Source organism: Misgurnus anguillicaudatus, chromosome 11 (genome assembly GCF_027580225.2).
Source record: "Misgurnus anguillicaudatus chromosome 11, ASM2758022v2, whole genome shotgun sequence".
Classification (NCBI taxonomy): Eukaryota; Metazoa; Chordata; class Actinopteri; order Cypriniformes; family Cobitidae; genus Misgurnus; species Misgurnus anguillicaudatus.
The window spans coordinates 18,078,292-18,106,162 of NC_073347.2; the positions used below are offsets into that span (position 1 = coordinate 18,078,292).

General features: G+C 36.9%; 5 protein-coding genes across 7 annotated transcripts; 1 reads left to right on the forward strand and 4 right to left on the reverse strand.

Moving 5' to 3' along the window:
- Positions 1–2,803: 2,803 nt before the first annotated feature.
- Positions 2,804–5,117, reverse strand: mxtx1 (mix-type homeobox gene 1). The gene is given in 4 exon segments (XM_055170928.2): positions 2,804–3,199; positions 3,201–3,833; positions 4,349–4,518; positions 5,096–5,117. Coding segments are annotated over 4 exon segments (966 nt in total). The 3' UTR covers positions 2,804–3,058.
- Positions 5,118–9,516: 4,399 nt separating this feature from the next.
- On the reverse strand, positions 9,517–13,226 carry elovl6l (ELOVL family member 6, elongation of long chain fatty acids like). Its single transcript, XM_055170545.2, has 4 exons — positions 13,018–13,226; positions 12,768–12,899; positions 11,438–11,589; positions 9,517–11,357 (listed from the first exon to the last, which is right to left on the reverse strand). Exons 1-4 carry the CDS (start codon positions 13,110–13,112, stop codon positions 10,930–10,932), a joined length of 807 nt encoding a protein of 268 aa, XP_055026520.1. The 5' UTR covers positions 13,113–13,226; the 3' UTR covers positions 9,517–10,929.
- A 124-nt stretch (positions 13,227–13,350) lies between these two features.
- mtg1 (mitochondrial ribosome-associated GTPase 1) lies at positions 13,351–17,795 on the forward strand. Of its 2 annotated transcripts, none has more exons than XM_073873154.1 (11): positions 13,351–13,559; positions 14,625–14,689; positions 14,775–14,879; positions 14,975–15,061; positions 15,151–15,207; positions 15,282–15,372; positions 15,459–15,520; positions 15,612–15,708; positions 15,801–15,882; positions 17,225–17,337; positions 17,457–17,795. In XM_073873154.1, the coding sequence occupies exons 1-11, from the start codon at positions 13,502–13,504 to the stop codon at positions 17,552–17,554; spliced, it is 915 nt and encodes a 304-aa protein (XP_073729255.1). In that variant the 5' UTR covers positions 13,351–13,501; the 3' UTR covers positions 17,555–17,795. The 2 variants fall into 2 exon arrangements, with proteins under 2 accessions (XP_073729255.1, XP_073729254.1); XM_073873153.1 differs by lacking the exon at positions 13,351–13,559 and adding an exon at positions 14,178–14,432.
- Positions 17,796–18,664: 869 nt separating this feature from the next.
- Positions 18,665–19,063, reverse strand: sprn (shadow of prion protein). The gene has a single exon (XM_073873638.1). It carries the CDS (start codon positions 19,061–19,063, stop codon positions 18,665–18,667), a length of 399 nt encoding a protein of 132 aa, XP_073729739.1.
- Positions 19,064–21,592: 2,529 nt separating this feature from the next.
- Positions 21,593–27,677, reverse strand: LOC129416252 (GRIN2-like protein). 2 transcript variants are annotated; one of them, XM_055170550.2, is made up of 3 exons: positions 27,510–27,677; positions 25,883–26,089; positions 21,593–23,592 (listed from the first exon to the last, which is right to left on the reverse strand). In XM_055170550.2, exon 3 carries the CDS (start codon positions 23,583–23,585, stop codon positions 22,194–22,196), a length of 1,392 nt encoding a protein of 463 aa, XP_055026525.2. In that variant the 5' UTR covers positions 23,586–23,592; positions 25,883–26,089; positions 27,510–27,677; the 3' UTR covers positions 21,593–22,193. The 2 variants fall into 2 exon arrangements, with proteins under 2 accessions (XP_055026525.2, XP_073729256.1); XM_073873155.1 differs by lacking the exon at positions 27,510–27,677 and having other exon boundaries at positions 25,883–26,258.
- Between the last annotated feature and the right edge of the window lie 194 nt (positions 27,678–27,871).

The window sequence follows — 27,871 nt, forward strand, 5'->3', positions numbered from 1 at the left end:
AGCGTGAAGGCAACCATACTCCCACGGTAAAGGCAACTGCCAAACACCCGCCATCCATTCTACAGCGTGCTTCTGACTGGGAGATGCAAGTGGACCTGGGGAGCAGGTTGGTCTTTCCACAAGACATTGCAGTGACCTCACTCCGTCCGGATCTGGTCCTGATTTCCAGGAATATCAAGACCATCTTCGTAGCGGAACTCACGGTGCCGTGGGAGGACAGGCTAGCTATCTCACATCAACTTAAGAAAGACAAGTACCAGGACTTGATTGATGAGGCTTTTACCAAAGGTTGGCACGCTAACATGTTTCCCATCGAAGTCGGCTGTCGCGGTTTCCCAACAACATCTTTGCGCTATTTCCTGCAGAAAGTTGGCCTGGATCCAAGACATCTGAAAAAAGCCACTAGGGAGATAGCCTTAGCAGCCGAGACAAGCTCAAGATGGCTGTGGCTGAAGAGAGCCCAGAGTTGGAACCCCTCTGCAGGCAAAGGCTAAAAGCTCTTTGCTGCCCCACTCAGGTGAAGCGTACAGGCTAAGGGGCGAAACGCTAGTGAACCTGAGACACCTGCTGACGATGCAGAGGGTTTCCAACAATGTGGACGCTCCACTTCTCATCGTGGAACGATATTCCATATCCAAGTAGCTCTTGCAATTCCTGCTTGTAGCAAAGCATCATTGATGTTTATCTCACCTTACAGTGCATGTAAAAACAAAAATGTCTAAATCCATTGCGATATTAAATAGAATAAAACATATTTTAAATGAAAAAAACATTATATACATTGTATTGTTATCTCATAGTTCCATACATTACTTATTGTGTGGTGGTGTGGGGACATGCATATAAAACTAATACAAAACCAATATATATGTTACAAAAGAAAGCAATAAGAATTTTAAAATGGGCTGACTATTAAAATAAGAGAAAATAATTATAACCTAAGGGGAATGTATATGTTTATAAAAGTAAGGGCAAGAACCAGTATAAAAAACAGATGTTTATCTGTTAAAGGAGTTAAACTATGGAATAATTGTAACAAGGAATTAAAATTGTGTACATCACTCAGTACATTTAAGAAAATGTTTAAAAACAAGGTGATAAACAACTACAAAAAAAACAATATTAATAATTAAGTACGATTTTTCGATTGATATGTATGTATATATTTTATTTGTTGTGGAAATTATGTGTGAGGACCGAAATAAATTTTGTTGATATATATATATATATATATATATATAGCTCAAACTGATTTTGCCAAGCGGTTGATGTCCTCAGGGCAACATATTGTGTTGACCCAAGGACAACATTTTTCTAAATAAACCCTACCCCCCCCAAACCCCAACCCTAACCATAACCAAGCCCTAAAATCAGAGGGACATGATAAGTGAAAAACAATGGTCAACAGCTAATCCTGATTGTAAGCTTAAACTTAAAACAAACTGTAAATTTATTTCTGAAATCTGATTGGTTGTTTGAAATGTTGCCCTGAGGACATCAACCACTTGGCAAAATCAGGAGAGCCTATATATATATATATGTATGTATGTATGTATGTATGTATGTATGTATGTATGTATGTATGTATGTACGTATGCATGCATGCATACAAATATTTATGTATTTATTTATTTAACTATTATTTATATTATTTATTTATACATTTAAAAAAATCTGCAGCATTTTTGTCAAATCAACAAATATTTTTATGTTTCTTTAACTTAAAAAATTAAGTTAAACAATTTCAACTTGATTTTATAAGTTATGTCAACTTTCCACAAGCCAAAACCTAAAATAGTCAGTTGAATTGACTATTTTTTTACTTCATGCTGCATTTTTTTTACAGTGTACTCTGTATTTGTTTGGCCAACTGACAGACATGTCATCCATCCCCCTGACTTTTAAGATGCTGTCTACGCCCCAAAGCAGCTGTTGTAAGTAGATTACAAACTTTCTTTAATGAGAGCTAAATATTCACTATGTAATTCCATCCTGCCAGACACTTTCATTATTTATCATCACATATCACTTGTTACTATGGCTTTTATGCATTGTTTTTTTTTTCTTTGCAAATAATGAGTAACATTCAGTAACTTTCAACTTCAAAATTTATAATAATAATTTATTATCATGTGTGTCTGCATAAATAACATGAAAAGTAACTTTATTTCATTATGATATGCAGTATCGTGAAAAACACTTAACATGTGCCTTTCATAGCAACATTAAAGCGATGTCAGAAAAGTGATATTATTGATCTGTCTGCCCTGACATATTTCACAAATGACAACCAAACAACCCCCACCCCCCTTATTCAAACACATTTACTTTCAATGCTGATAATGACTATTATTCTGCTAGTTTAAATCTCATCAAGTGTAAGTGCTTTTATGTTTGTTTTCTTTTGTTTACAGGTCTGGAAACAGCACTGGATGTCTGGAAAGAGCATTTAGGACTGTTTTTTTTTTGTTATATAAGCTTCCAATCTTACGTTTGAAACATAAGGGTAATACTCATATAGTGCAAACACAAATGCTGCTATCAGGAGGCATTTAGTTTTATAGCAGCTGGTTTCCATATACAATAAGGATACCGCCTTTTGTACTTTGTACTATATTTGCTGTAAGATGCTTTCTGAAAAAAAAAGTTTAAACTTTCAACATGTGTATGAATCAGCAGCTACAAAAACATGAATGGCAATGTAATTGCATTGTGGATGGAGATCAGATCTTTAATGTATAAACTTGAGAAACAATCTTTGACATTTGAGAGTAAATATGAGTAACATCTTTATTAAAATGAAAGTGCAGCAATTTTAAAAAGTCAATAAAGATGTTTGTAAACAATATATATACAAAGCTGCATGATTTCATATGTACAGACATTATTAAATAAACAGCAAAAATGAAAGAAAAAAATGCCATAACTAGACAAAATGATGCCCATTTGATCAGTCAGAAAACATCCTGAAATCTGTTCCAGGTGTAAACTTTCAGATAAGATAAATAATACATGGTTAAGCATGTTTTGTGTAAATAAATACATTGAATAAATAGTTTTAAATAGATTGCTCAGCGATACACATGGCTGTCCTCAGATTGGCTGTTCGGTCCGTCTTCCTGCCACCAATCTCCTTGCAACTCTCCCAGGATCTCGTGCAAGGACAGGGCAGGCAGCTCAGGCAGAGGACCGTGGTGAACGCCCCCTTCCTGTGGACTCTCCATCTCGGTCACTTCTAGGTTCTCGACCGTAAAAGAGCTGGAGGTTGGGGGAGTGCCCTCCAAACCACCCTCCCAACAGCCTGAGTCTGGTGTGACAGGGGTCAATGGTTGTAGACTGTTGTGGTTTTCAGACGGAGAGTAGTAAAAGCCATGAGTGGAGCTGGTATTGCAGGCATAGACTGAATCTGAATAAAAGGGACTCCACATGGAGCTCATAGGTGACCTCCTCTCATACCTTGCAGCCCAGGTGGGGGGCATCTGATGTTCCTTATTTAAAACAGGGGAACTTCCGTGAGTGTTTAGGGGTCTGCCCTGTTGATGTCCATATGATGGGGTACAGTAGCCTGAATCATTACCGACTGACATGGAAGATGGTGTTTGACACACATAAACGCCATTCCTTTCCATCTCTTCTTTTATCTGGTTGGGGTATGCAGGTGGCGGAGTGCACATGGGCATAGCGGCCATGCCACGATTGCTACCCTCCCTGCTTGAAGAGCGTGGCTGAACCGGTGAATTCGGCACGGTACTGTACGGGGAATCGGATTGCCACAGCGGTTTCTTGCCACCCTTGCATTTTAATGTGCGAGCCCTCCTATTCTGGAACCACACCTATTGCGAGCAGAGACATTGAGATAAAAAAGGGCAACCTCATAAGAATACAGTTGATAGATTAGAGCCAACCATCTTGCGTGCACAGATAAAAGCTTTCCTCTTAAAAGTTTCAGGTTAATCATTGGCAATAGCATCTCTCGATGGTAGCACATAGTCAGAATGGTTATCTGGGGTTGGTATGTCTTTTGTTTACAAGCTGTACAGTCTCCTAAACAAAACAACTGATAATCACAGAGACGCTTGCATCATCTCAGTGTTGAATTGATAAAGTGAGATTATTGATACTGGTATCAACAACAGCAAACGATAGATTATCACATAAGGGCTTATTAGCATAACAGTTCACCTGTTTTTGTATCTATATTGTGTGCATGTGTATTATTTTACATGTGAGATATAAGGGACTTGTGTTTTAAAGTATTCATATTAATAATGAAGTATTGCATTGTAGGAAATGCATTGTGTGAATGCATAGTACTATAACATGGCTTTATATAAGAACCACAACCCACCTGTATACGTGACTCTGGCAGTCCTGTAGTTTGGGAGAGACTCTCTCGAAGGCTGATTCCCGGGTAGGGGTCTGTCTCAAATGTGGCTCGGAGAAGCTCAACATGCTCCTTGGAGAAACTTGTCCTTTTTCTGCGACTTGCGCTCCTTGATGCAGCACTGCTTCCAGATCCTTTTGTAGTAACATCTTATAGTATAATCAGATTGAAATGGTGTTGTCATGATTTATGTAAGATACTTCTTGCCCATGCACATTTACAAAATGGAATTGAAACACATTAAAAACATGCATATGTTCATCTATACATGAACAGCTCAGATGCAAAACCCTCCAAATGCATGTTTTCTTGTAAATAAGCATTTGTCAGAGACTCCTAATAGATTCTGCCAACAAACTGGTATTTCTGAATGGCCTGAGATGGAGATTAAGCAGATTTGAAGTGGAAGTTTTTAATTTGTGCCAAAAGCATTCAGTTAATATGATTATCTCATTTTTGACGGAGGTGGCATTTAGAGGCTTTTGCATCTGAGCATGCATGGATTACACAGCTTTCATTAAAAATATTACATGCATATGTTTCTTAGTACTACACATGTTTGGATCAGGTCTTTTCTACAATAATGTATGCAGCAGAAAAACAGTAACAGAAGCACTTATTTCAAACTGTTTGAAATGTAAAAACCTTTTCCCTAAAAGCATTATAAAAGTAAAAAACATAAACATTTCTCTCATTCAGTGATATGCTTACCAGTGCTGTTGTCTTTCCACATGATGTGTTTTCACCTTGTTGATTTTTTTAGAGGCTGAAGCCCGAATGGGTCTGTCCTGTCTGATGCTCCTCGGGGATTTGATTTCTGACCCCTACAGTACTGTTTTATACCTGTGCCCTCTAGTCCCTATCCCATGACCCCCCTTTCACCCTCACCTCCCCCATTAGAAGTGCTTATATGGACAAATCAGGAATGAGATGGGAGACCTAGGTGAGGGAATATTTTGACAGTACAGGCTGTCCATTTAAATTAATACATCACTCCAGCATCTTAAATAAATACCTCTTACGAGGACTATATTATATTTAAAAAGTTTCTTTAAAAGTATCATTGTATTTTCTTGCTAAAATGATAGAATAAATAAATAAGACATTGTAAATATAAGTAACACTATTTTGAATGTTATTTATAAATGATGTATTTTGTTTTAATGTTTGTTTGTTTGTTGCTTGCATCTCCAATAGAAAATAAATCATATTCAAGGTTTGCAATAAAACTGTATAATGCTTTGAAAAGTACATACAGTTGAAATGTATGTTTAATAATAGTTTGACAAATACAAATAATAAATAATAAAGACCTGTTATTTTACATTAATCAAACATTTTATACAGAATACAGTTACTGGGAAAGTGTGCTAATGGATGGTGTCTTCCTGCAATAGCTCTCCGTTCAATCAATAAAACAATGGACTCTCTTTTGTGTCCTCTGATCTCTTTTCAAATGGAACATAAAAGAAACATGTTTGCCACCAAAGAGTAATGAAGAGAACAAATTGGTGAATGATTAATAGGACAGTTTGCATGTGTGTGAATTGTCATCCTCTCTTTCTTCTGCCGCAGATTCAAAAGAGGATAACAGTCATTCAAAGTCAAGGTGCTTGCCAAGCTTGTCAATGTAGATGAGATGTTTATACAGTATATGCTGTCAAACTAAATCCTTTGAGTTGAGATCAATAAATAATATCCATATAAAAACAGCCTTTGCATTCAAAAAAGCTACATCTATCAGTTTTTGCAGCTTTAGAGTGCAGGTCTAAAACTTAATTCCTAAATAATTTAATAAAGGCTGTCAGTGCAAGTTGTTTTCATTAGTTAGGTAAGTCTGCATTTCACTTGCAATAAGGTTGTTGTCATCCATTATCAGAAAATCTCAAACAAAACCAAGAGCATTACATCCCCCCATTAATCAAATACACCCTATTAGCTGATACTCCATTGTACTGCAGTCTAAATCCAATCAAGTCCTTATGTTATTTTAATATACATGTGCAAATATTACATTGTATTTATACAACAAATGTATAGTAAACTAACTTTTGAATAAACTTCTATAGAATTTCTTTTGATAACTTGTTTTGGATTGCATATTTGACATTTTATGGTAAAACAGAAACGAAATGCACACATTGACATGTAACTGGGTCATTCCACCAAATGGGTAACATTTCTGTCCCCAAGATATTAAAATTATAAAAATGTATGAAAGCTAACTCCAAAATACATTTTCTTATAAAGTGTCCTGCATGTTAATCTTACACCAAATTTAAACTAAATATTTTAAATGGCATTTTTTAATCTGTCCCTCCCTGCTCTCTATCTCTATATTCACCTTTAAATATAAAGCAAATTCTTTGCATTTTTGTGTGGGTCCATAATCCATCGATTTTTTTACCATGGCAAAGTAATAATATTTTAGATAAAATGCAAATTTTAGTTATGTCCCCAGGATTTGACTACAGTCCTGTTACCCAACACGTTCCCCCCTCTGAAAATGTAGGAATATCCCTCAATTCACATTTTCAAGAGGAAGTGACATCATCTGGATCGTCTGAAGGCCATGTGAAGACCAAAAGTCACTTTTCTCATTTTCTTTTCTGTATATTTTATGATATTGATGCTATGACTGTGAATGTCAATCTTAATGTTCAGTCCTGTAACCTATATTATTTCTTTGATGTTATCGGGTTTTTTAAAAATAAAACATTTTGGTAAATCACTAGAATTTGCTAAGTGTCTTTATGCTATTATTTAATGCAGCTATATTTCATCTATTTGCTAAATCTACGCTAAAAACTCCTGTTTCTTTCAGTCCTGATATCCTCCATCCTCCATTAAGAAACCATGTTAAAAAATCAACTCGTTACCTAAGATTGACCAATACTCATTTTGAAAAGAAAAAACATGTGTATTATTAGATTTAGTGTTAAAAAAAATATCAACTTCATTTTTTGACAAGTTGCAACATCAAATGTCACCAACTATTAAAATTAGTTTATTTGTTCAGTCCCAGCTGACATTTTCTAAGTGAAAAATGTGCTTCACAAAGCACAGTAGAGGGCAGCATAGAGCTTTTGGCTCATTTAAAAATGAGGATAAGTACTGAGTCTGACTTGTATTGTTTATTGTATATTGTTGCATTTTATTTAATTGAAGATGCTTCATAAAGTTTGTCTCCAAAACCAAATGTGTAACAAAGCAAAAAGATAAAAAAATAATGTAATTGTGTAGCTCCAAGCAACTCTCTCCTTTTTGCTGAAATATATTTCATGAAAAATACCAGGGCTCGCATTCATAATTCTTAGTGCAAACGAGTTGCTTCTTGTGACAAAATTCTAAGAAAAATTCTTTGAACTGTAGATGTTTCCTCTTAGAATTAAAGAGAAGATCCTAAAGATAAAAGTTATTCACAAAGCATCCTATAAATAGCTTTTAAGATAAGAAGGAAGACTTTAAGGAAGTTTCTTAAGTAAAAGAGCAAATGGCCAAAAGAAGAAGAGTGAGAAGAAATATGGATGACTATAAGAAGCTACAAAGATTGTGCTGTGATCATGTTTATTAGAGACACTTTAACATCTTTGACAGTGCAAAAATGTTGTATTGCCAGAAGTGAATTTCAAGGGGGAATGGAATTCCACCTCAAACTAGTTCGAATTTTTGAAATGGAGGGATTGCAAATGAATATATAAACAACTTTAAAAGATTATGAATGGAGGCCCTGGTATTTTTCATGAAATACGAGCCATTTCAGACAAAAAGGAAAGAGATGCTTGGAACTACAATTACATTATTTGTTTAGCTTTTTAATTTGGTTACACACTTGGTTTTGGAGACAAAAATAACTCCCCATAAGTGTATTTCAAACTATTGTAACTATTCTTTATATATTGCATCATTAAGCTTGTCACATGACACTTCCCATGCAGTCAATGGCACTGTACTGTATTACTGATGTATCGGTTTCATTCAGAGGTGTAAAGTATCGAGTCATTTTACTTGATTACTGTACTTAAGTATTACTTTTGGGGATTTTTACATTACTCGAGTACAATTAAAAATCAATACTTAAATTTATTACATTTTTTTAAGAAAATAAAACTTTTTACTCCTTACAATTTTATTTACAGTCAAAATGTACTTATTTTTTAGAGATCACTTCATTCTATTTTCCCTTGCTCTTACCAAACCAATTCAATTGTGCTGATGGCCAGTTTAATTGAAAGGTTATTCTAATTTGGATTGGATTCCTATCGGATATGCATCAAAATTGGATTTGTACTGACAGTGTGAAGTTCGAACAAGGTCTAATACACCTCTTCCTGCAATGGCTGCCTGTGAGAGGCTTGATAGAGCTTGAAATTTAATTCGAGGTTTTACAACTTTGAGTAGCATGTTGCATAATGAAACTAGGTAGGTAGTAGTTATTGTTTTATAATTAACAACAATTAAATAAAACAGTTGTAAAGCAGGAGGATAAACCTTGTATGTGGTGATTCACTTCATGTTTTTAGAGATTAAAAGCTTAAACAAGAATCTCTAGTTCTTATTCTTCCTGGTACTTTTGTTTAATACTAAAGTACAATTTTAATGTGGTACCTTTTTACTTTTATTCATGTATACTGGCCAGACACTTTTACTTTAGTAAAATTTACACTCAGTACTTGTACTTTCACTTGAGTAACATTGAGTACTTTTTACACCTCCATTTTATTTCAGATTTTCCCTCTTATTTAAACTAAATATCCAAATTTTCACTCCACAAAAATTCTCTTTAACTTAAGGGCACACTCATTGTTTACAATTTTTTGACAATACTCGAAAAAACATACCAGAGAAAAATAAACAAATTTTTTAACATGCATCCAAGTCATCGGAAACTACCCCTCCCTTCCAAACTACACTCCCTCCAGTAACTTTCTGCCATTTCTAGCCCCGAGCAACATAACCCATGACCTGTGTAAAACCACAAAACATCAGAGTAGAAGTGACACCAAACTGGATTTCAACCTGAACGCTGGAAATGTGAATATTCTGTTTTATTAAAAACAGTGTTTTGTAATGCATATGAATACGGAAACCCAATCAGTTAACACTTTCTGTGAAAAGAAAAAAAGCACAACTCAACGTAAACATTTTTATTTTATTTGTAATTACAAAAAATAATACACAAAATGATTAACACTTTGTAGCTCTTAAAAACAAGAACAGCTTAATAAATTTACCTTTATGGCATCTGTTTTTCACCTTCGATTAACGACATATTAAACTCAGTGATGTCATTCATCTTCATAAATACTTAGTTTTGCATTCAACAAAATCTATGGCTGCGGTATAACAATATTTCACATATAAATAAGAAAAATCAAGTCATTAAAATCATTAAAAAAACAGAATAAATATTCGGTCAACACTTAAGAAACAGATTTTAGACAAATAAACCACATATTGCAGGTAGCAGCCACATTTCAGATGATACCACGTAAGACCAGACATCAAACTGATTCTCTAAGATCCGTTTTCAAAATCTAGTACACAATACAAGTTTTTCAATGACGCATTTTGGTGGAAACCCATTAACTTGCTATACTTTTGGTGGAGAACACCAGACACCTTAACCATAAGCTTATGATGATTAAACAACAACAACGTTCCATAAGTGACCAAAAGTTACTGTAAAACAATTGTACATTTTAATAGCAACTCATACTAAATTATAGGGATGGCTGAAGATTGCCACCAAATCATGTGCTACAATCTATCCAGTATTGCAAAAACGCCTACAAAACTAACTAATGACTTCCTACCAACTCTACCCATGTTTAATACAAGGATGGGTGAGAGCTTAAATCAATCATTGTCTCAGCTGCATTTTTGCTCGAATTACCTGGAGCTACAATGACCTCAGCACAGAAACATGCGCAGTATTAAAAGAAAATGGGTGTCGTCATTCGAGAAAATTCCGGCTCAACACTGTCCATCAATTCAACTTCAGGAAACCAGCACAACCAGTCAGTACAGATACTACGAGTTTCTGTAACATCATGAGGTTAAATTACTGTGATAGTAAACATGCTCTCTAACAACACACCCATGTGGACGAGAGAGCATCCGTGGAATGGATTTTTTTACCATGACCCAGCGAAAGACGTGAAGTAGAAAGTGTAATCTTTGTAAAATGACTCGTTCTCAAACCACAAGCGCACACATGCAATAGCACGTACACACAAATCTTGGCACAAACTTTAACATGGCTGAGACGCATTCTATACGTTCCAATCTGCTAAAACGTCAACAAACACAAACTTTTAAAGACGAGAGAGGTTGACTTGTTAGAGAGGAGCAGTCATGCAGAACTTTGAGGATTATAAACAAACCCAAAAAATGTTTGTCAGCTCCTCTCGGCCATTCTGCAGTTTATCCTGAAATGGCATGTGATTGCAGACTACAACAGCGGTTATTTAAAACAAACAGCAACAAAATACTAACAAAGGTAAGGTCAACGGTAAAACAATATTATAATTCTCCAATCGGTCTTAGTCAGTTTTGATGCCCGTGGGTTTGGAACCCTTCACGTAAGCTTGATAAAAGAACGAAGAGAAGAGGAGCAGATAGCTGAGATACATGAGTGAAGCCCACACGATGTTATCTACATAAGAGGGGCAATCGCCATCCTGCATCCACCGGTACACCAGCGCACTTACTGCCAACCCCATAGCCATCTGGGCAATCTGTGATGAAGTGATGATGATGGCGCAGGGTTTTGGCACACGGAGTCCTGCAGCTCGGGCAGCGTAGTAGCTGTACATGAGCGCGTGCACGGTGTAATTCATGGTCATGAACCAGCCCCCACCGGCCACTTGGTCTTTGTAGGAATACCAGGAGTAAACCAGGACAGTGATGTGATGATACCAGTGGAGGAAGATGAGCCGCTGTTTGCGCAGGACAATGAATATGGTGTCTCCTGAAAAAGCCAAGATGGATACGGTTAGAAAACATTACCATCTTACAAATATTAACTTGTAAACTGAAATCAGGGCATACCTAGTTCTGGGGCTTTGCTCAGCACAAAGGCACAAGCCCAAAACTTGCTTATCGGACCGTTGTAGAAGCTCTGATCGCAAACGGACTGCTTAAATCCGCTGGTGCTGAGGACGTACAACATATAGCATCCTGTTCTCACAGCTCCAATGATGCTGAAAGAGAAATTGCTCACACATAACAGGGAAGCTTAAGTATCTCAGTCGTGTCTTTGCTATGTTGGTTTTAAGCAAGTATCTGCAAGGAACTGTTTCGTTTTGGGTCGCATGGAAACATCACTTTGGTAACAGGTTTGCAGTTTCTATGTTTGCTTGAGCCAAGTGGTGAAAGTCCAGTTGCTGTGGGAGACCCGAGGTCAGACCCCCAATCACATTATTCTATTGTTCCATTCACAAGCATGCAAACCTTGCCCAATAGTAAAATATTACTGACATTTACATTGTTGTGGATGTCAACTCGGTGATTGTTGTTGAGATGGGAGTAACACCCCCCAACCCCCAGAGTGAAACAAAAACCTAACCAAAAACAATAGCGGCTGAGATTTAAAAACCACATGAAGAGTGGACGTTAGGTATTCACATTCCATTTTAAATGGCAGTGACTTGAAGTTTGACGTGCTCGGGTTACAAAAACATTTTGCCAATCAACAATAGTTATTGTTCCTGAAAGAGAAACCAAGTTACCCTATACTCAAACCAAAAGCTGAAAAACGTACAGTCTCCATCTTTGAAAGATGCAAAGGAGTGTCCATAAGAAAGTATACTCAAGTAAAAGTACACAATTTTAATGTAATTATGTATTAAATACATTTTAATATGCAATATAAAGGAATAAACAGTATGATTGCATGCTTTAGAATGTGCTGAAGTAAAATTTTCCCAAGACAAACGCTGCGTCCCAAACCGCCTACTTCCATACCATATAGTAGGCGAAGCAGTGCTTTTTTCATACTATATAGTATGAAAGTAGGCGGTTTGGGACACAGCAAAACACTGATAGAGCACAGATGCTTGGAAAACATAGCAAATAATTTAGGGTCCACCTCTGATTATATAACACTGCCAGAAAAAAAAGGTACTGTGGAAGTACCATTTGAAAAGGTACTAATTTGGACCACAAATATGTTTAGGCACAAAAGCATTCTTTGTATGCACACCTTTATTTGTAGTGTAGTGAGTTCATTATAAAAATAACACAAGGACTTTGTTTGAAAAGACAACATCAGTTATCTGATCAAACATCATTCATGCTTGCCTGGAAGTGATGCGTACTAACATACCATAAATAAACTTAGTAGCTATTGGTGTGTCACATAAACTTTAGTTTCACCTACCTGAAGATGGCCAGACTTAGAGACCACAGCAGCAACAGTCTACGCAGATCAAGTCTCGCCCTTCCCTTCATGAAGTTCTGTCCTCCAAACACAACTACAACATATACTCCACCAAACAAGAAAGACTTTTTCCTACAACAGACAAAACAAGAAACAATTCAATTAAATCAGATTGTACTGGAGTGTACTTACCTCCATTTCTATAAATATTAGAAAAAGTGAAGGAAAACGAGTCAGATGTTGTTCTTACCAATTCTCTTGCATCCACTCAATAGCAACCCTCTCATCAAAGTGCCGCTCAAAATCATATTCAGTCAGAGGAAGCTGAAATTCAGTCCCGTTCATTATGAACAAATGTTGACTATACCTGTGATTAAAACGCTAAGACAATGTTTGAAATCTGTCGTCTCTGATCAGTGACTACACAGCAAGGCAGCCTTAATAAACACACACCTGTGCACACACCTGTCTTATTTAAATAGAGGGTGGGGTTTATAATGGAGCCTGTAGTGACTCTTGGCTCTGAGCCAAGGGTCAGTTTTCTGCATTTCCTGAAACAAAACCAGCGCTTGTAATGTAGCCAGAGATTGTTAAAATATTTTTTTTAAGTTTTAGATAAAATATGTAGATAGAGAGAATGAAATGAAAAGTTAACTCGGTCTGCATTATATTTAATAAATCTTGTTAAACGGTTTTTAAAGCAGACCAAAAACACTCGGTATGCAAATATAAGAATGACGCAACCGCTGGCACCTGAATGCCGCACTTTCTCGATGGCCGGGAAGTTTCACCGTAAGTTTCACAATGTGCTTAACAAAAATGTGTGTCATTTAAGGAAGGTTCCTGGTTACAAATGTACATTTTATATACATAGCCTGAGGTGTGATACCAAGCCTATGAGATTACTTTAAGATAAGCACAGAATTTATGTTTAAAACATAGCAAAATAAAATACAATACACTGATATTATCCGCAAGTAAAAAATTATTTATCAAACCCAAACCTTGAAAACATGGTTTCCTTAAAAAAAAAAAATTGGTTTTCCTTAGTTAAACAGACGAGGTCGCTATTTCTATACTGTAGTAGAAAATAAGTGAGTCTCTAACATACTTTATTAACATTAAACCAACGAATTATGTGAAAACTAGGTTTCTGTGCATTAAAATCAGTCAACTATTTTGTTTTATTTTATGCAACTTTTAGATATTAAACTCTCAAGCTTAAACAAAAATAATATACTTAAAGAAAATAACTTTAATAACGCAATAAAAACGTTTGTGTAGTTTAAAAGATTTTGATTTTTTTTTCAATATTATACATGCCATAATGAAAGCTGGCTTGTATCTTCTGTAGCTGTCAGCGCGACCTAATCGTCCCCTGCCAATCCAGTAGAGGGCGCTGACGATTTATACACACAGCACAGCACAGTAACATCACAGAACAGAAGAAGCATGGTGTGTGTTACAGTGTTAAAAATCTCCCAGAAATCTTTCGTTTAAAGATTTTCCTGGTGTTTGATCCTATAAATACAGTCTGTAGGCACATCGACCGTGTAGCTACAATGAGGATTTATCCATATTTACACAATGTTGCGAAGTTTAGGACAGTGTTTGACTTTGGTGAACGAGAGGTGGCACATTGGTTTCCTGGGCATATGGCAAAAGGTGCGTGTGTGACATAAAATATTAAACTATTTTCAGTTAGATCAGTTGAGTGCTTTACAGTTCTTTAAAAACGGGAAATAAATGATTTGACAGTTTTTTGTTTAGTACTCCATTTGTCAATCACACGTAAGTTACTGTGAGTGTTTGATGCGACTGTCATAATAATATGCTCATAAAAGTTACTCTGATTAGGCATCAAGCAGATGAGAGCCAATTTACGGAAGGTTGACTGCATTATAGAAATCCACGATGCCAGAATATCCTTTACATGGCAGGGACTGTACACTTGAAATCATTACGTGTTTTTGTTTTTTCATTTGAGAATTTCTTTAACTGTCCAACATACCATTTTCTGGAAGAAATCCTTTATTTCAAGAGAGCCTGGATGTCAGGCCACACCTGCTCATTCTGAACAAAATGGACCTTGCAGACACTTCAAAAAAGCAGGTGTGTACTACTACTTTGTTTACACTCATTCTGTATCAAAGTACTTTTATGTTGTGCAAACAGCATATAACAGACTGCTGGATTAAATCCACCAGAGTATTCTGAAACAGCTTGAAAGGGAAGGTGTGAGGAATGTTTTGTTTACAGACTGCCTAAAACAACGAGACGAGAACGTTAAAAAGGTAAAACATTACATCAGATATTTATATTGCATGTCATCATTTAACAGAAAATATTATCTACTAGCCTCTGTTCTTTTCAATGTTCCCAGATTGTTCCTCTTGTGACGGAGATGATAGAAAGTGGGTCACGTTATCACAGAGAAGACGTGAGTTTAAAATAACAATGACAGCTTACGTGTTGCTGTAAAGCTTGCTGACTTTTTTCTTCATCTGTGTTTAGGACAGAAGTTACTGCTTGATGGTCATCGGTGTGCCAAATGTGGGGAAGTCATCACTTATTAACGCTGTAAGAAGAACATATTTGAAGAAAGGTATTTGTTTAATGCAAAAATATACTTGCTGTTACTGATAGAAATTTGAATGAATTAACTAATTATTAACTTTTTCTTGCTGTCAGGCAAAGCTTCAAGAGTTGGAGGTGAACCAGGAATAACAAAAGCCGTCATGACCAAAATTCAGGTGTGCCGTTATTTCACTGATAATTTGTTCAATGGTTTTTATCAAGCTTATGTGTCTACTTCTAGTGTTAAAGATTTTTATTTGTCACTAGGTCTGTGAGCGACCCGTAATTCATTTACTGGACACCCCGGGAGTTCTGCCACCTAAAATAGAGGACATAGAGACCGGGATGAAACTTGCTTTATGTGGTAAGTCAACACAGATTCAGAATATAAGATTTATTGCTATTATTTTATGCTGATTGTTATAGTTATGCAAGTGTCTGTGTCTTTTCAAACAGGTACCATTTTGGACCATTTAGTTGGTGAGGATATCATTGCAGATTATCTGCTGTTTTCACTAAACAGACTGGACAGATTTAGGTAGGTCCTGTGGTGATACTGTACTACTCTATGGGTGGGTTGCAGGGTGTTTTTAAAGCTAATTTAGGGTTTGTTAATCCCAGTTTTATTTTAATTTACACCAGTTCATTTTAAACACAAATTAACATCCTAGATTTAAAATTTAAACCTTCGTATGCAGTTTATTTTGTTCTCTATGATAATTGTGCATGCCATGAATACTAAACAGCAACAATGATGATGTTGTTAGTCAAAAAGGAAATAAGCAGTTTATGCAGACAAAGGTAATAAGTAATAAATTATTATAAAGTATTACAAATCGCCACCTACAAATACGGGTTTAATAAAATAGGTTGATTCAAAATAAAATAATAATTTCACAATAATTTTTTTCGAGCGATCAAACTCTTTTCCATGCATTTACAAAAGATGTCTTTGTATTTACTGTAGGATTGAAAAGGGTTTGACGCATCAAAACCAACAAGCCAAGTTACCGCGCGGCCAAATGACTCTCTTTTATTTGTAATAGGCCTAAATAGCCTACATCGTTGAATTTTGCCACCATAGACATGTTTCTGATAATTTAACAAACTTAATTGTAGATTTTTTTATATTGAAACCTCCTCATTTGCAAGTTTAAAGTAAATCCCCAACTGAGATAAACTAGGTTCACTGTGAAATTAAAACCCGGTCGGAGCCGATGGTGTAGTGGGCAGTAGAGCCCTGCAAGCTTGTCGGGGCACGACAGGCTAAGTCCATTTGGACTGGGCTGGGGACGGGTTTTTTTTACAGACCGGGGTCGGGTCGGGCTTATTTTAGCGTCTCTCCTCATTGTTTGTGTGGCATTGCAGGCATTGTCGGGCTGGGGTCGGGTAGGGCTTGAACACTACGGGCCGGGTTAGAGCTGGAGTTTTTGGCCCGTGCAGGGCTCTAGTGGGCAGTGCTCCGACATGTGGTGCTTTCGCACTTTCGGCGACCCAAGTTTGATTCCAGCTCGTAGTCATTTGCTGTTTCCATACCCCTCTCACCTCCCTGTACTTTCCTGTCCTCTCCTCTATCACTGTTTAAATAAAGGCAAAATGACCAAAAAATATAACTTTAAAATTTAAACCTGGATCAAATTGACGGGTCAAATGTAACCCTGATTATTTTTAAACAAGTGAAAAAGTTTGGTGCAAAAGAATTAACAAATAATCTTTGATTTAAACCACATTTAAACATAATCCTTGTTGGTGCAACCCACCCATTGTCTTTAAACTAAAAAGGCAATTTCCTTTGACAAAATGCTTAGTTTTACTGCTGTAAGCATTTGTTTTGTGTGTTATTTATATATAATAAAAACCCTGTGATAATTCCCCCACAGTTACGTTGAAAAGTACAATCTAGAAGGGCCATGTGATGACATTCATCATGTACTGAAGTGTATAGCTGTGAAACTGGGCAAGACAAAGCGTGTGAAAGCCATCACTGGGATCGGTAAGTTGGTTCAGTCAAGAAACTCAAGATATAATTTCAATCCGTTTATGCAATTAATTGCATAGCTTTATGCCAAAGTATGGCGTGATCTGATATTTTGTAATTTTTTGAAATGTAAGGTAACATCACCGTCCAACTTCCAGACTACACTTCAGCAGCCTATGATTTCATCAGAGCTTTCCGGAAAGGAGAACTTGGAAAAGTGATGCTTGACTAATAAAACATGGAAGTATTTCTTGCTGATGTAACTGGTTTGTGTGGAGTGTTGCGATTATAGCGTGATTGTACTGTATGTATGCATACTGTAAGGGAAGCACTTATTACTTTTAATGTTTTAATTAAAAGATGGGTGCACAATGAATTTTGGAGACGTCTTTGTTTTGTGTACAGTTATCATAATCTGTGCACTAAATGTATTACTGAAAATGAAGCTACAATAAATAATTTGGTTTTCTATAGCCCTGTTTAATAGGATTGCTGTATTTTATGTATTCATTTAACTCTAAAGATCTTACATTACAACCAAACATTCAAATATCAACACAAAACTATAACAATTTGATTTCCTACCATCCCAATACAGAATAAGAGTTATTTATGCTAAATTATTTATGCTATGTGTCTGATAATTGCCATGATTTCTAAAATAAGTGTATCTTAATATGTAATGTTGGCAAATAGAACTTGTATAGTGATTTTATTAGAAAACTAATTTTTACAGTTCCATTTAATGAGAATATTAATCATAGGTGAACAAAGATGTCTTAACATTAATACAGTATTTCTGCATTCCAGTGAATGGTGTAACCAGCATAATTCATAGTTAAATATTTACTAATGCTTTAAGTGAAGCAAACTATGCACAATAACCTTTTCAAAACCTATTCAAGTCTACTTCCTAACTAAATACGGTGATTTTGAAACTTTTATCTGTGTATTCTTTTTATTGTGCAACAAAGTACACATTATTAAACAAAGGTGTGATCAATTTGTTGCACAGTAACTTACGATAATAGCTTATTAAGCTGTCTCAAAATGATGTTTTATTAACAAAGTTCGAAAGGAACACTTAAATCAAATAATTTACTAAATCATTACGAAATTGTGACTAATAATCAGTGTGTCCATCTTATCATCTATATAGATGAGCTGTCAACTCATCCCTCTTTCTCGACAGTTTTCATCTTCTTGCCCACCATCTTCGCCTGGTTACTTTCTTAACCAAAAATACAGGGGAGAGTCTCCTCGGACAGCACGCAAATACATATACAATCTATTCTATCTGACTTATTTGGAAGTGTAAACTCTTGAAATGTTGTAATCTCTCTCATGGAGCAAAGTACATCACAAAGTTTATTTGCAGTAGCAGGGCATATATTCTAGAGGTTAAGGAGTCATGCACTATTGCATTTGATGTCCTGGCAAGGTACAGCTCCCAGTCTGTTCTGTTGCTGTAATAATCATCTCCATTCTCTGAGCTGTCATCCGGTCGACGTTGGGCTGATGCATACCATCCACCAGCTCCCAGCGCCACAACAGCACCAGCTGCTGCTGCCGCTGCCACCCGCACAGCTGGAGAACCTCTGGTGCGAGATGCACGGCCGCCTCGGGCACTGCCCCTCGCTGATCCCCTGGCCCCTCCTCTGCCACCTTTGGACATCACCTGGTCGCACAGGAATGCTGAAAGCAAGAGAAATATCCAGCAGGTGGCTACAGCCCTGTTCATTCTGCAACACCCTGGGAATGACAGATAATCACAAGGTTTTTAAAATAAAAACTTTTGCAGTTTAATGTAAACTTGAGTGATACGTACAACCACTATTTACTTTGGCCCAGTAGTCTTTGGTTTGGTCCCAGGAAACATACATACTGATAAATAAATGTGTAACATGAATGCACTGTAAGTCGTTTTGGATTAAAAAAAATAGAGAAAAGGTCTTTGTTTGGAAATGCCGCTATTTATCGTATCTAATGGAGTCACATTCTGTTCTGATAAATACACAGTAGTTATATAAAATTCAGCAAATTAATATATTTAACCTGGTTTTAATGCTGGCCTCATAATGTTTGTGCGCCTGTACGTTTGCGCGTGCGCGCGCGTCTTTGTGCGTGCGTGCGGAATAATGATGGTAATAAATCTCTGGCTCATATCCAACTAGGTCAATATAAATTTACAAGGCATTCAAAATATCTGTTTAACTGCTTGCATAAATTACAATATTATGCTATCCTATAGTTATATAAGAATTTATGATTACATAAATAGAATTTGGATACATTTTGTCGGCTCACAAATTCAAAAAATGTCACGGTATCAATGTATTCATATTGGGTTTTAAACACAATATTTGACTAAATATGTATAAGGCTGTAGACATGGCAGTCTATATCAGAAGACACGAGCCTATATGACAATAGGCAAACTGTATGCGACGTCGACCGTCGTGTTTCAGCGCACTAGTGTGTATGTATTTTCATTTATAGGCTATATTAGCTCACAATGTAGACACGCATCTGCAACAATCCGCGCATTGTAGATATATTTATTGAAATAATTGTATATTTTCAGCCCTATTGGGCTACTTACCTCCGTGTATGACCGTGTCCACAAAATAGCTCACGATATCCCTATCATGTGTGAGATGAAATTAAACGCGTCCGTTATGTAAGGCAGCGCGCTCGTTGTGCGCTGCTGAAGCTGAGTTAAACATAGCGCATAGACATCAGGACAGATCCTATCAAAAAAGCACCATATAGCCTAAATACAATAATAGATTTAGTAGGCTATATATACATGCTATATCTTGATTTGTTTTCAGAATGCATTTTAAATGCCTTTGAGAAAATACATTTACATAGACATTTGGAAACTCAATATGATCATCACTAACACCAAAAATGTGAATGTTTATTCATGATTTGTTATATATGTAGCCAAAAGGCTTTTGTATGGCACCACAGACAGCATCAGTAATGCACTTTGGACCAAATAACAGACAATTCTGGGCATAATAATAGGCTTTTGAAGACTACTGATCCCCAATGTGGCTTAAATGCAAAATCTTTATGCGTACCCACAACCCATGGTTTTAAGTTTATAAAACTCGTTGGGTTTAATTTATGCAGCAAATGTTTATATTTGACCCAAACATCGGTTGAAACAACGCAGCATGCGTTAATTTTTAACCCAATGGTTGGGTTTGTACCTTTTTGACCCAACCATGGATTGGAAATAACCCAGCATTTTTTAAGAGTGTATTATTTATTAAAACATACTACAGATTATTATAGTAAATGCTGAAGCAAACTACAGTATTTGTCATGTGGGTAGGCTGCAAACGACAACTTTTATAAACAATTACGCATGTGTGTATTTGTAGTAATAACTGCTTCTATTTGGTCTGTGTAAATATAAAAATACTTAAATTATTCAGTTACACCGCATCAGGCATTAATAAGACAGCATTTTACAGCATCATCACTGCCAAAATGGGAGAAAGGTCAAAATTTATTTAGGTGAATCAAAACGTACCCTGTAAAAAGGAACAAAATAATTTGTGAAATTCACACTGTAAAAAAAATCAGTAGAAATTGCAGCTGGGTTGCCGGTAATTTACAGTAGATTTAAATTTATGTTATTTACTGGCAAAAGTTTGTTCAAAGTTAAATAAATTTTAAATATTAACAAGTCTTTATCTCCACAGAACAAAACCATACAACAACAGCCCCATGCAAAGCATTCTGGGAACCAGAAACCATAATCAACCTTTTTCTGTATTTTGCTTCAGATTTTGTTTCCCAGAATGTTTTGCTTGATGCTGTCTTTTTTGCTTTACTCTGTAAAGACAAAGACTTGTAAATGTTTAATGTTCATTTAACTTTTAACAAAATGTTGACAGTAAATAACATAAATTTAAATCTACGGTAAGTTACCGGCAACCCAGCTGCAATAACACTGAAATTTCTATTGGAATTTTTTTACAATAATTAAGTTTTAAATGTTCAGGAGGTCCCTTAACATTCAGTGCTGTCAATCATCATCTTTTCTTCCTTTTTTCATCTTTTCCTTCCATTATGGGGGACTTAAGTTCGGAGCTTGGGCTGAGCCTTGCTTTCAAGAAACCTTCAAAAACAGCAAGCCAAGTTCGTTTACCATTATCTACTAGATTGAATGGAAAGGTGAACTCATAAATTGATTTATTCTATATGATGTAGACACAACAACACTGAACAGATTAATACTTGTAGTTACATCTTAAAGAATCCATTGCTTTTATTGAAACAGAGGAATACATAGACAAGAACAATGCTGCTTCTGACATTTAGTTTGCTTTTTGACCAATAATTTAAATTGAACAAACTGTATATTATTTCCATGTGTTAAAAAAGTATGACCCAAATACAGTATATGTCCACTTTATTTTATTTACCAGACACCCATAGGGGTCCTTATTCTTAATTGTAAAAATAATTTGATCATTTATAGTGGTCCCATATATTGCACAGAATTGTAAAACCAGTGTAACTGTAATGCTCTGACAAACAAATACAGCATAGTTGATGTATTTTGTTAACTAAACACAGTGTTGTCACCTAACAATAAACTTACTTTGATTTAATGAACACATTTTCACATAGACTGTTACAACAGGATCTTATATATATCATAAAAATCTTGGCCGAGTGAAGGATAACAAAATACAAGGATACCTATAATAGTGTAAATAAAACCCACAATCTTTCTCTAAATAAGTCAACCTTATCAAAACTAATACTACTAAGTTTGATCTAGTCCAAGAATAAATACAGAGTACTGTTGCTACCCATTCCTTTCGCTTTTAACAGATGGTGTTTTTTCAGTCCACTGCAGTTGTGCTACGAGAACAGCAGCCAGGACGGCGCAGAGATTCCAGTAACCCCCTTTTTCTCCTATGCGTTGATCCTGAGCTGTGCTGAGATGTTGCTGTGTTCTGGCGCGACAGCTTTGCTGCTATTCCCTTAGTCTCTTTAATCTGTATCTCAAGATGCCGCTGAATTGCAAGTCCAAGTTCCTCAGGGTCAGCCGAGGCTCCATACACTTCCCAGGTCATTCCTTCTGCATCCCATTTTACTTCTCTTACAGGAGACTTCTGATTCTTTGGCACAGGTTTGCCACTCCCATTCATCTCCTCCAGCAGACACACTTCTGGGAACACATGCTGAGGATGTTCCTCAGAGTCCTGACCCACTTGCACTCCTATATCTCTAACTTCTTTTTGTGATGTCATGGTCCCTGCTTCCTTTGTGGTGCCTTCGTCTTTCCACCTCTGCAGGTGAATCCCAGTTGTATGCGATTCACTGGGCCAAGTGCAGTCCAGATTGCAGCAGTTGAACAGTCGTTTAGTGTCCAATCCTGTCTCGCTGACAGAGGTGATGAGCCGGGGGAGAGCGAGCAAGTTGCCTGTCGCCACCTGGCCCCTGTTGTTCTCCTCCATTCCTACCAAGTGTGGCAACAGCTGTGCTGGGGCAGGAATGGGCTGCGGGTGGCAGTATGCCGCAAACGTGTCCTCTACTGTTCCATGGTGAAAGTGTAAATTACAGCACACAGCCTCTTGAAATTTCGGGCAGGTAGACTCTGGAATGGCCTCACTAGATGATTGTATTTGGGCAGATGGACTGACCTGAATGTAGGCATGTTGGGCTGGCTGAGTGGGACTTCCCGATCCATTACTTCCTGTTCTGGTGGACGTTGTGACCGTATTGCTTTGCTGAAGCGGCATGGCCTGTTTACACACTAAAGAAGGGAATGATTGTGCACAAGCCTCCTGCTCCTTTATTAGACAACAAGGTGCTCCAGTTTCACAGTGGTAAGGAACAGCTGCGCCTTCTTTGAAAATCTGCAAGCTGTCTGAGTGGCTTCTCTGTATTGATAACAGATTGTGTTCTTTTAAGTCATGGTCCCTGTGCACCGTCAATGACGCCTGTTTGTACTGATGGCTCTTTACATCTCTTGGCTGTAAATCCACAACGTCAGACAGGTGGGTCTCCGTAACACAATGATGACTTGTATATTGTTGATCAGAGATGGTAGGGGAACTTTGTGCAGTAGTCGTGCCGCTGCCATTAAGGTCTTTAAGTGAAGATGGTACTTCAGTGGAGTTGTTTTGTAGTTTTTCAGGTTGATGGAGGGATACTGACGTCAGATTAGAGACGATGGACTCAGCAGGTTTTGAGGGAATTGCATCCCCTGGTGGGAACAGCTCCGCCATCGGATATCTATTTAAGATGAGAAGCATTATTAGTGGGGTTGGAGTTAAATTTTTTATTGAATAAAACATCGGCTGGGATCATTTAGCTTTTGCTGCTCTAAGTATTAAAGGGATTTTTCACCTAAAAATGAAAATAATGTCATTAATGACTTACCATCGTGTCGTTCCAAAGTTGTAAGACCTCCGTTCATCTTCGGAACACAGTTGAAGATGTTTTATATTTAATCCGACAGCTTGTTGACCCTTCATTGAAAATCTACGTACGGTATACTTTCCATGTCCAGAAAGGTAACAAAACCATCATCAAAGTAGTCCATGTGACATCAGTGGGTCAGCTAGAACGTGTTGAAGCATCGAAAATACATTTTGGTCCAAACATAACAAAAACGATGACCTTATTCAGCATTGTCTTTTCTTCTGCGTCTGTTGTGAAGCGCATGAGCGAGACTTATATCACGTGACTGCAGTGACGCGGCTGACGTGTTATCTGGAGTGCCCCAGCTGTTTTTGTTTTTTGTGCCCCGGGCTTCGTTTACAGTCTGAGGGAGACGCATGCTGTACGTTTGAAAAAAAAAAACTTTGCAAACATGTCTGAGGATAACACGTCATTCACACACATAACTTTCGCATGAGTCTCGCACATGTGCTTCACAACAGACGCGGAAGAGAAGACAATGCTGAATAAAGTCGTAGTTTTTGTTATTTTTGGACCAGAATGCATTTTCGATGCTTCAAGCATTCCAACTGACCCACTGATGTCACATGGACCAACCCGATGATGCCTTTATTACCTTTCTGGACATGGACAGTACACCGTACGTAAATCCCCAATGAAGGGTCAACAAGCTCTCGCACCAAACATAAAACATCCTAAACTGTGCTTCGAAGATGACCGGAGGTCTTGCGAGTTTGGAACGACATGTGGGTGAGTCATTAATGACATTACTTTCATTTTTGGGTGAAACATCCCTTTAAGGAAAACTATATTTCCATAGCTTTAAAGTAGATCAAGGTTGGATCAGTTAGTGCAGATTGCAATATACTTTATGTTTGGAATCAAATGGTTATTCTTTTAAAACATAGCGTAGGATAAATGAGTTACCTATGAATTTAACACAGTTGCTTTCATCCTATTTGTATTATATATATGCATTTTATTGCACTAGTATTAAGGTAAGGTTAGATTAAGGATAATATAATGTTCTACTGTGGTGCTCTTCATAAGCCAACTTTTGCATTTTACAGAATTTGCATATTGGTCTAGGGTGGGGTCAGAACAGGGATTTGACAGGTAGAAGTGTTTTGTAAACCGGAAGATCATTATTTGCATCATATTTTTGTCCGGGAAATGCAGGAAATATTTTGTGCCTCCTTAGCAGGATGTCCATCAGCTGTTTTCACCTACAAGGGTCTGAATTCCGTAGGGTCTGATTTCTCATTCTCATGTCACTCTACAATCTTATTCTGGGAGACAACAAAATAAAGGTGCTAAAGAATGTATTTAAATAATATCCTAAATTGTTATCTACAATAAAAGATCAGTGCAAAAATTATCCAGAGATGGTTGTACTTGTTCATTCACAACCATAGAATTTGCCTCATCAGTCACAACTTTGTTTTTAGCATTGTGATTAATTTATTGTGTTATTTAATGTTGGGGCGTACACCTCGACTGTAATGTCACAATTGGTGTTATGTTGAGACTGGCCTGTTTCCCATGCACGCGGTTTAGAAGGAGGAAACAATAATGTTTGAGGCTCACAATATGTCCAGAATTCATCTATGTCTAGGTAAATACAGCCAAAACAAGACTTTTTTGTTACTTTTGGTATTTTTTGTAAGTAACGTGACTTTTGTTGTTCTCCACTGTTGAGACACTGTTTACAAAAGGAGCTCTTCTTGCATTAGCTATATGAGATTTTTCTTTATAATAGTTTAGATTAAAAAAAGTGCAATATTAGCTGTATTTACTTTGTAAAGTCTAAAGTCACAACTTTTATAATGAATCTCTTTATTATTATTATCATTACTCACTTCTTTTATATTGAATAGATATATATATTATATTAACTTCTATGTCATACATGAAAGTATTGTACTACTGTACAAAGCATCCGTATGAAACATCAAACACACTACCTCTCACTGTTCGTTCTTTCAAGGTCTCTTTGCATCTTTTATTTATAAATTCTAAAAATACCTGGCAAGGTGAGATCTCCACCCTATGCATATACACACCGACCCACACACACAAAACAGGACAAATGGTAACGTTTCAAAAGCACAAAAAATGCTACCTTGTGTCCCAGTCAAAGATGAAGCTTACGATCCCTTTTGATCTTTGTCGTCTCTGCCTCCTCTTTACCTGCCTGGTATCTCTTTAGTAGTCTGTGGTGTCATCCCAGTCTCCCTGCGGGTCCATATAAAGGTTGAATCAGTCGGCGGGGTCTTACATCCACAATCACACGTCACCCATCCCGCTCCTTTCCTTCAACATCTCCACTCTAGCAGTAAAAGAAGATGGAGGGAAATTCAGGATTATACTCTACTTTCATCTGATTACAAGCAGCACCAGTCACATCTTCAAATCCCAGAGGAGAAAGGCATGTATGTGTGTAAAATAGAGGGAGGGAGAGAGAGAGAGAGAAAGAGAGAGAGAGAGAGAGAGAGAGAGAGAGGGAGAAAGAGAGAGAGAGAGAGAGAGAGAGAGATGAAATAGGAAGGTCTGTGGCTATTTTGTGTGGGTGTTGGGGAAAGACTATATTTGTGTGATGTGATGGAGGGCTGGAGAGAGGAGCTGAACGATATTGGATACACAGAGGAGGAGGAGGAGAATATGGTCGTATAAAGAGTTGCAGTGATTAAGCCACCAATGTTGTTGCCACTGTAAAAATAAAGGGAAACACATGACTAAACGTGTTAATTCATTCAGTCTGCTCTCTCAAATTAACTCACTGTCTCTCCCTCTCCTTTCTTCAAAATGCCCCTCACTTCCTTTTATGCATAATCATACACCTAAACACACATTTTATTATTCTCGTTCACCTCTTTAATTACGAAGAATTGCCACTCCTTCAGGTCTCTTTGGCTAACCATCATTCCTCCCTGTTGCTATGGTAACAACATTTCTCAATGGGACTGGCATGATTCTATTTTCGTTGTAATACAGTGATATGATTTATTATAATCTCAGTGTACACTATCTGTCAATCTATCAATCTATCAATCTATCTATCTATCTATCTATCTATCTATCTATCTATCTATCTATCTAGAAAGCCAGAAAGATACAACAAACTCAAAGCAGCCAGGAGCATTCAGAATGGTTATTATGAGAATTGATGCCACTTTTTGTCAAAGATGTATGTGGCCTTTGTTGATATGGTTATTCTTCAAAATGAATTTGAGCTTCAGGCACAAATGTGACAGGCTTTATCAATTCACATTGTAGAAAAGCATAGAAACAGCACTGTTCAGTAACCCAGGAATTTAACTTTATTTACATTTGTTTTCTGTGTAAGATAAAGAGCTATTTTGAGCTGCATTGTTAATAATAACACACTGCTGACCTGGAAATAAAGGGCAGCAGATAAGAACACGGTTAAGCAATGAGCGGCACATATAAGTGACTGTTCGCATGCATTCAGCGACTCGATATAAAACAAAATGTACCTTCAGTAAAAGACATAAACACAGAATTTCTAAAAGAGTTTGACCTTTACAAAATATGTTCAAATGACTCAATACAACATTATTAAAACATTTTGTTTGCACAATTATTCAACAGATTGTGTTGTAGTAAAGATCTAACGGAATTTTTAGCATACAACATACATAAACATATTTGTGTTTATCTCCTGTTTCCTCAAACCATTTTATAGTCTTCATTTGACAAGTAATTGACTGTAATGATTTTCTTCTTACCTTGCATATGGGTATTCGGTGCTGTGGTGGTTAAAGATGAGTTTCCTGTGTCTGTCTCAGGTGTCCTTTAACAGGACTCTGAACTTTCTCTAATAAAAGATAGACCTTCGGGCATGAGTCATGGCTGTTTCAAAGGGCGCTATTGTTTCTTCACTCTCCCTTCCCCTGGAGAGGGTTTTTCCTGTCCACCTGAACACCAGCCACACCCATTTTACAATATCACACTGTGACTGAAAAACCAGACAATGCTGCTAAATTGTCCATACCAACCTGTTTTGAACTTTAGATCAGTTTTTATCAAGAGCCACTTCAGGAGATGTGTTTCCTTTTAACCAAATTAACCATGATTTTGCTACAAAAAG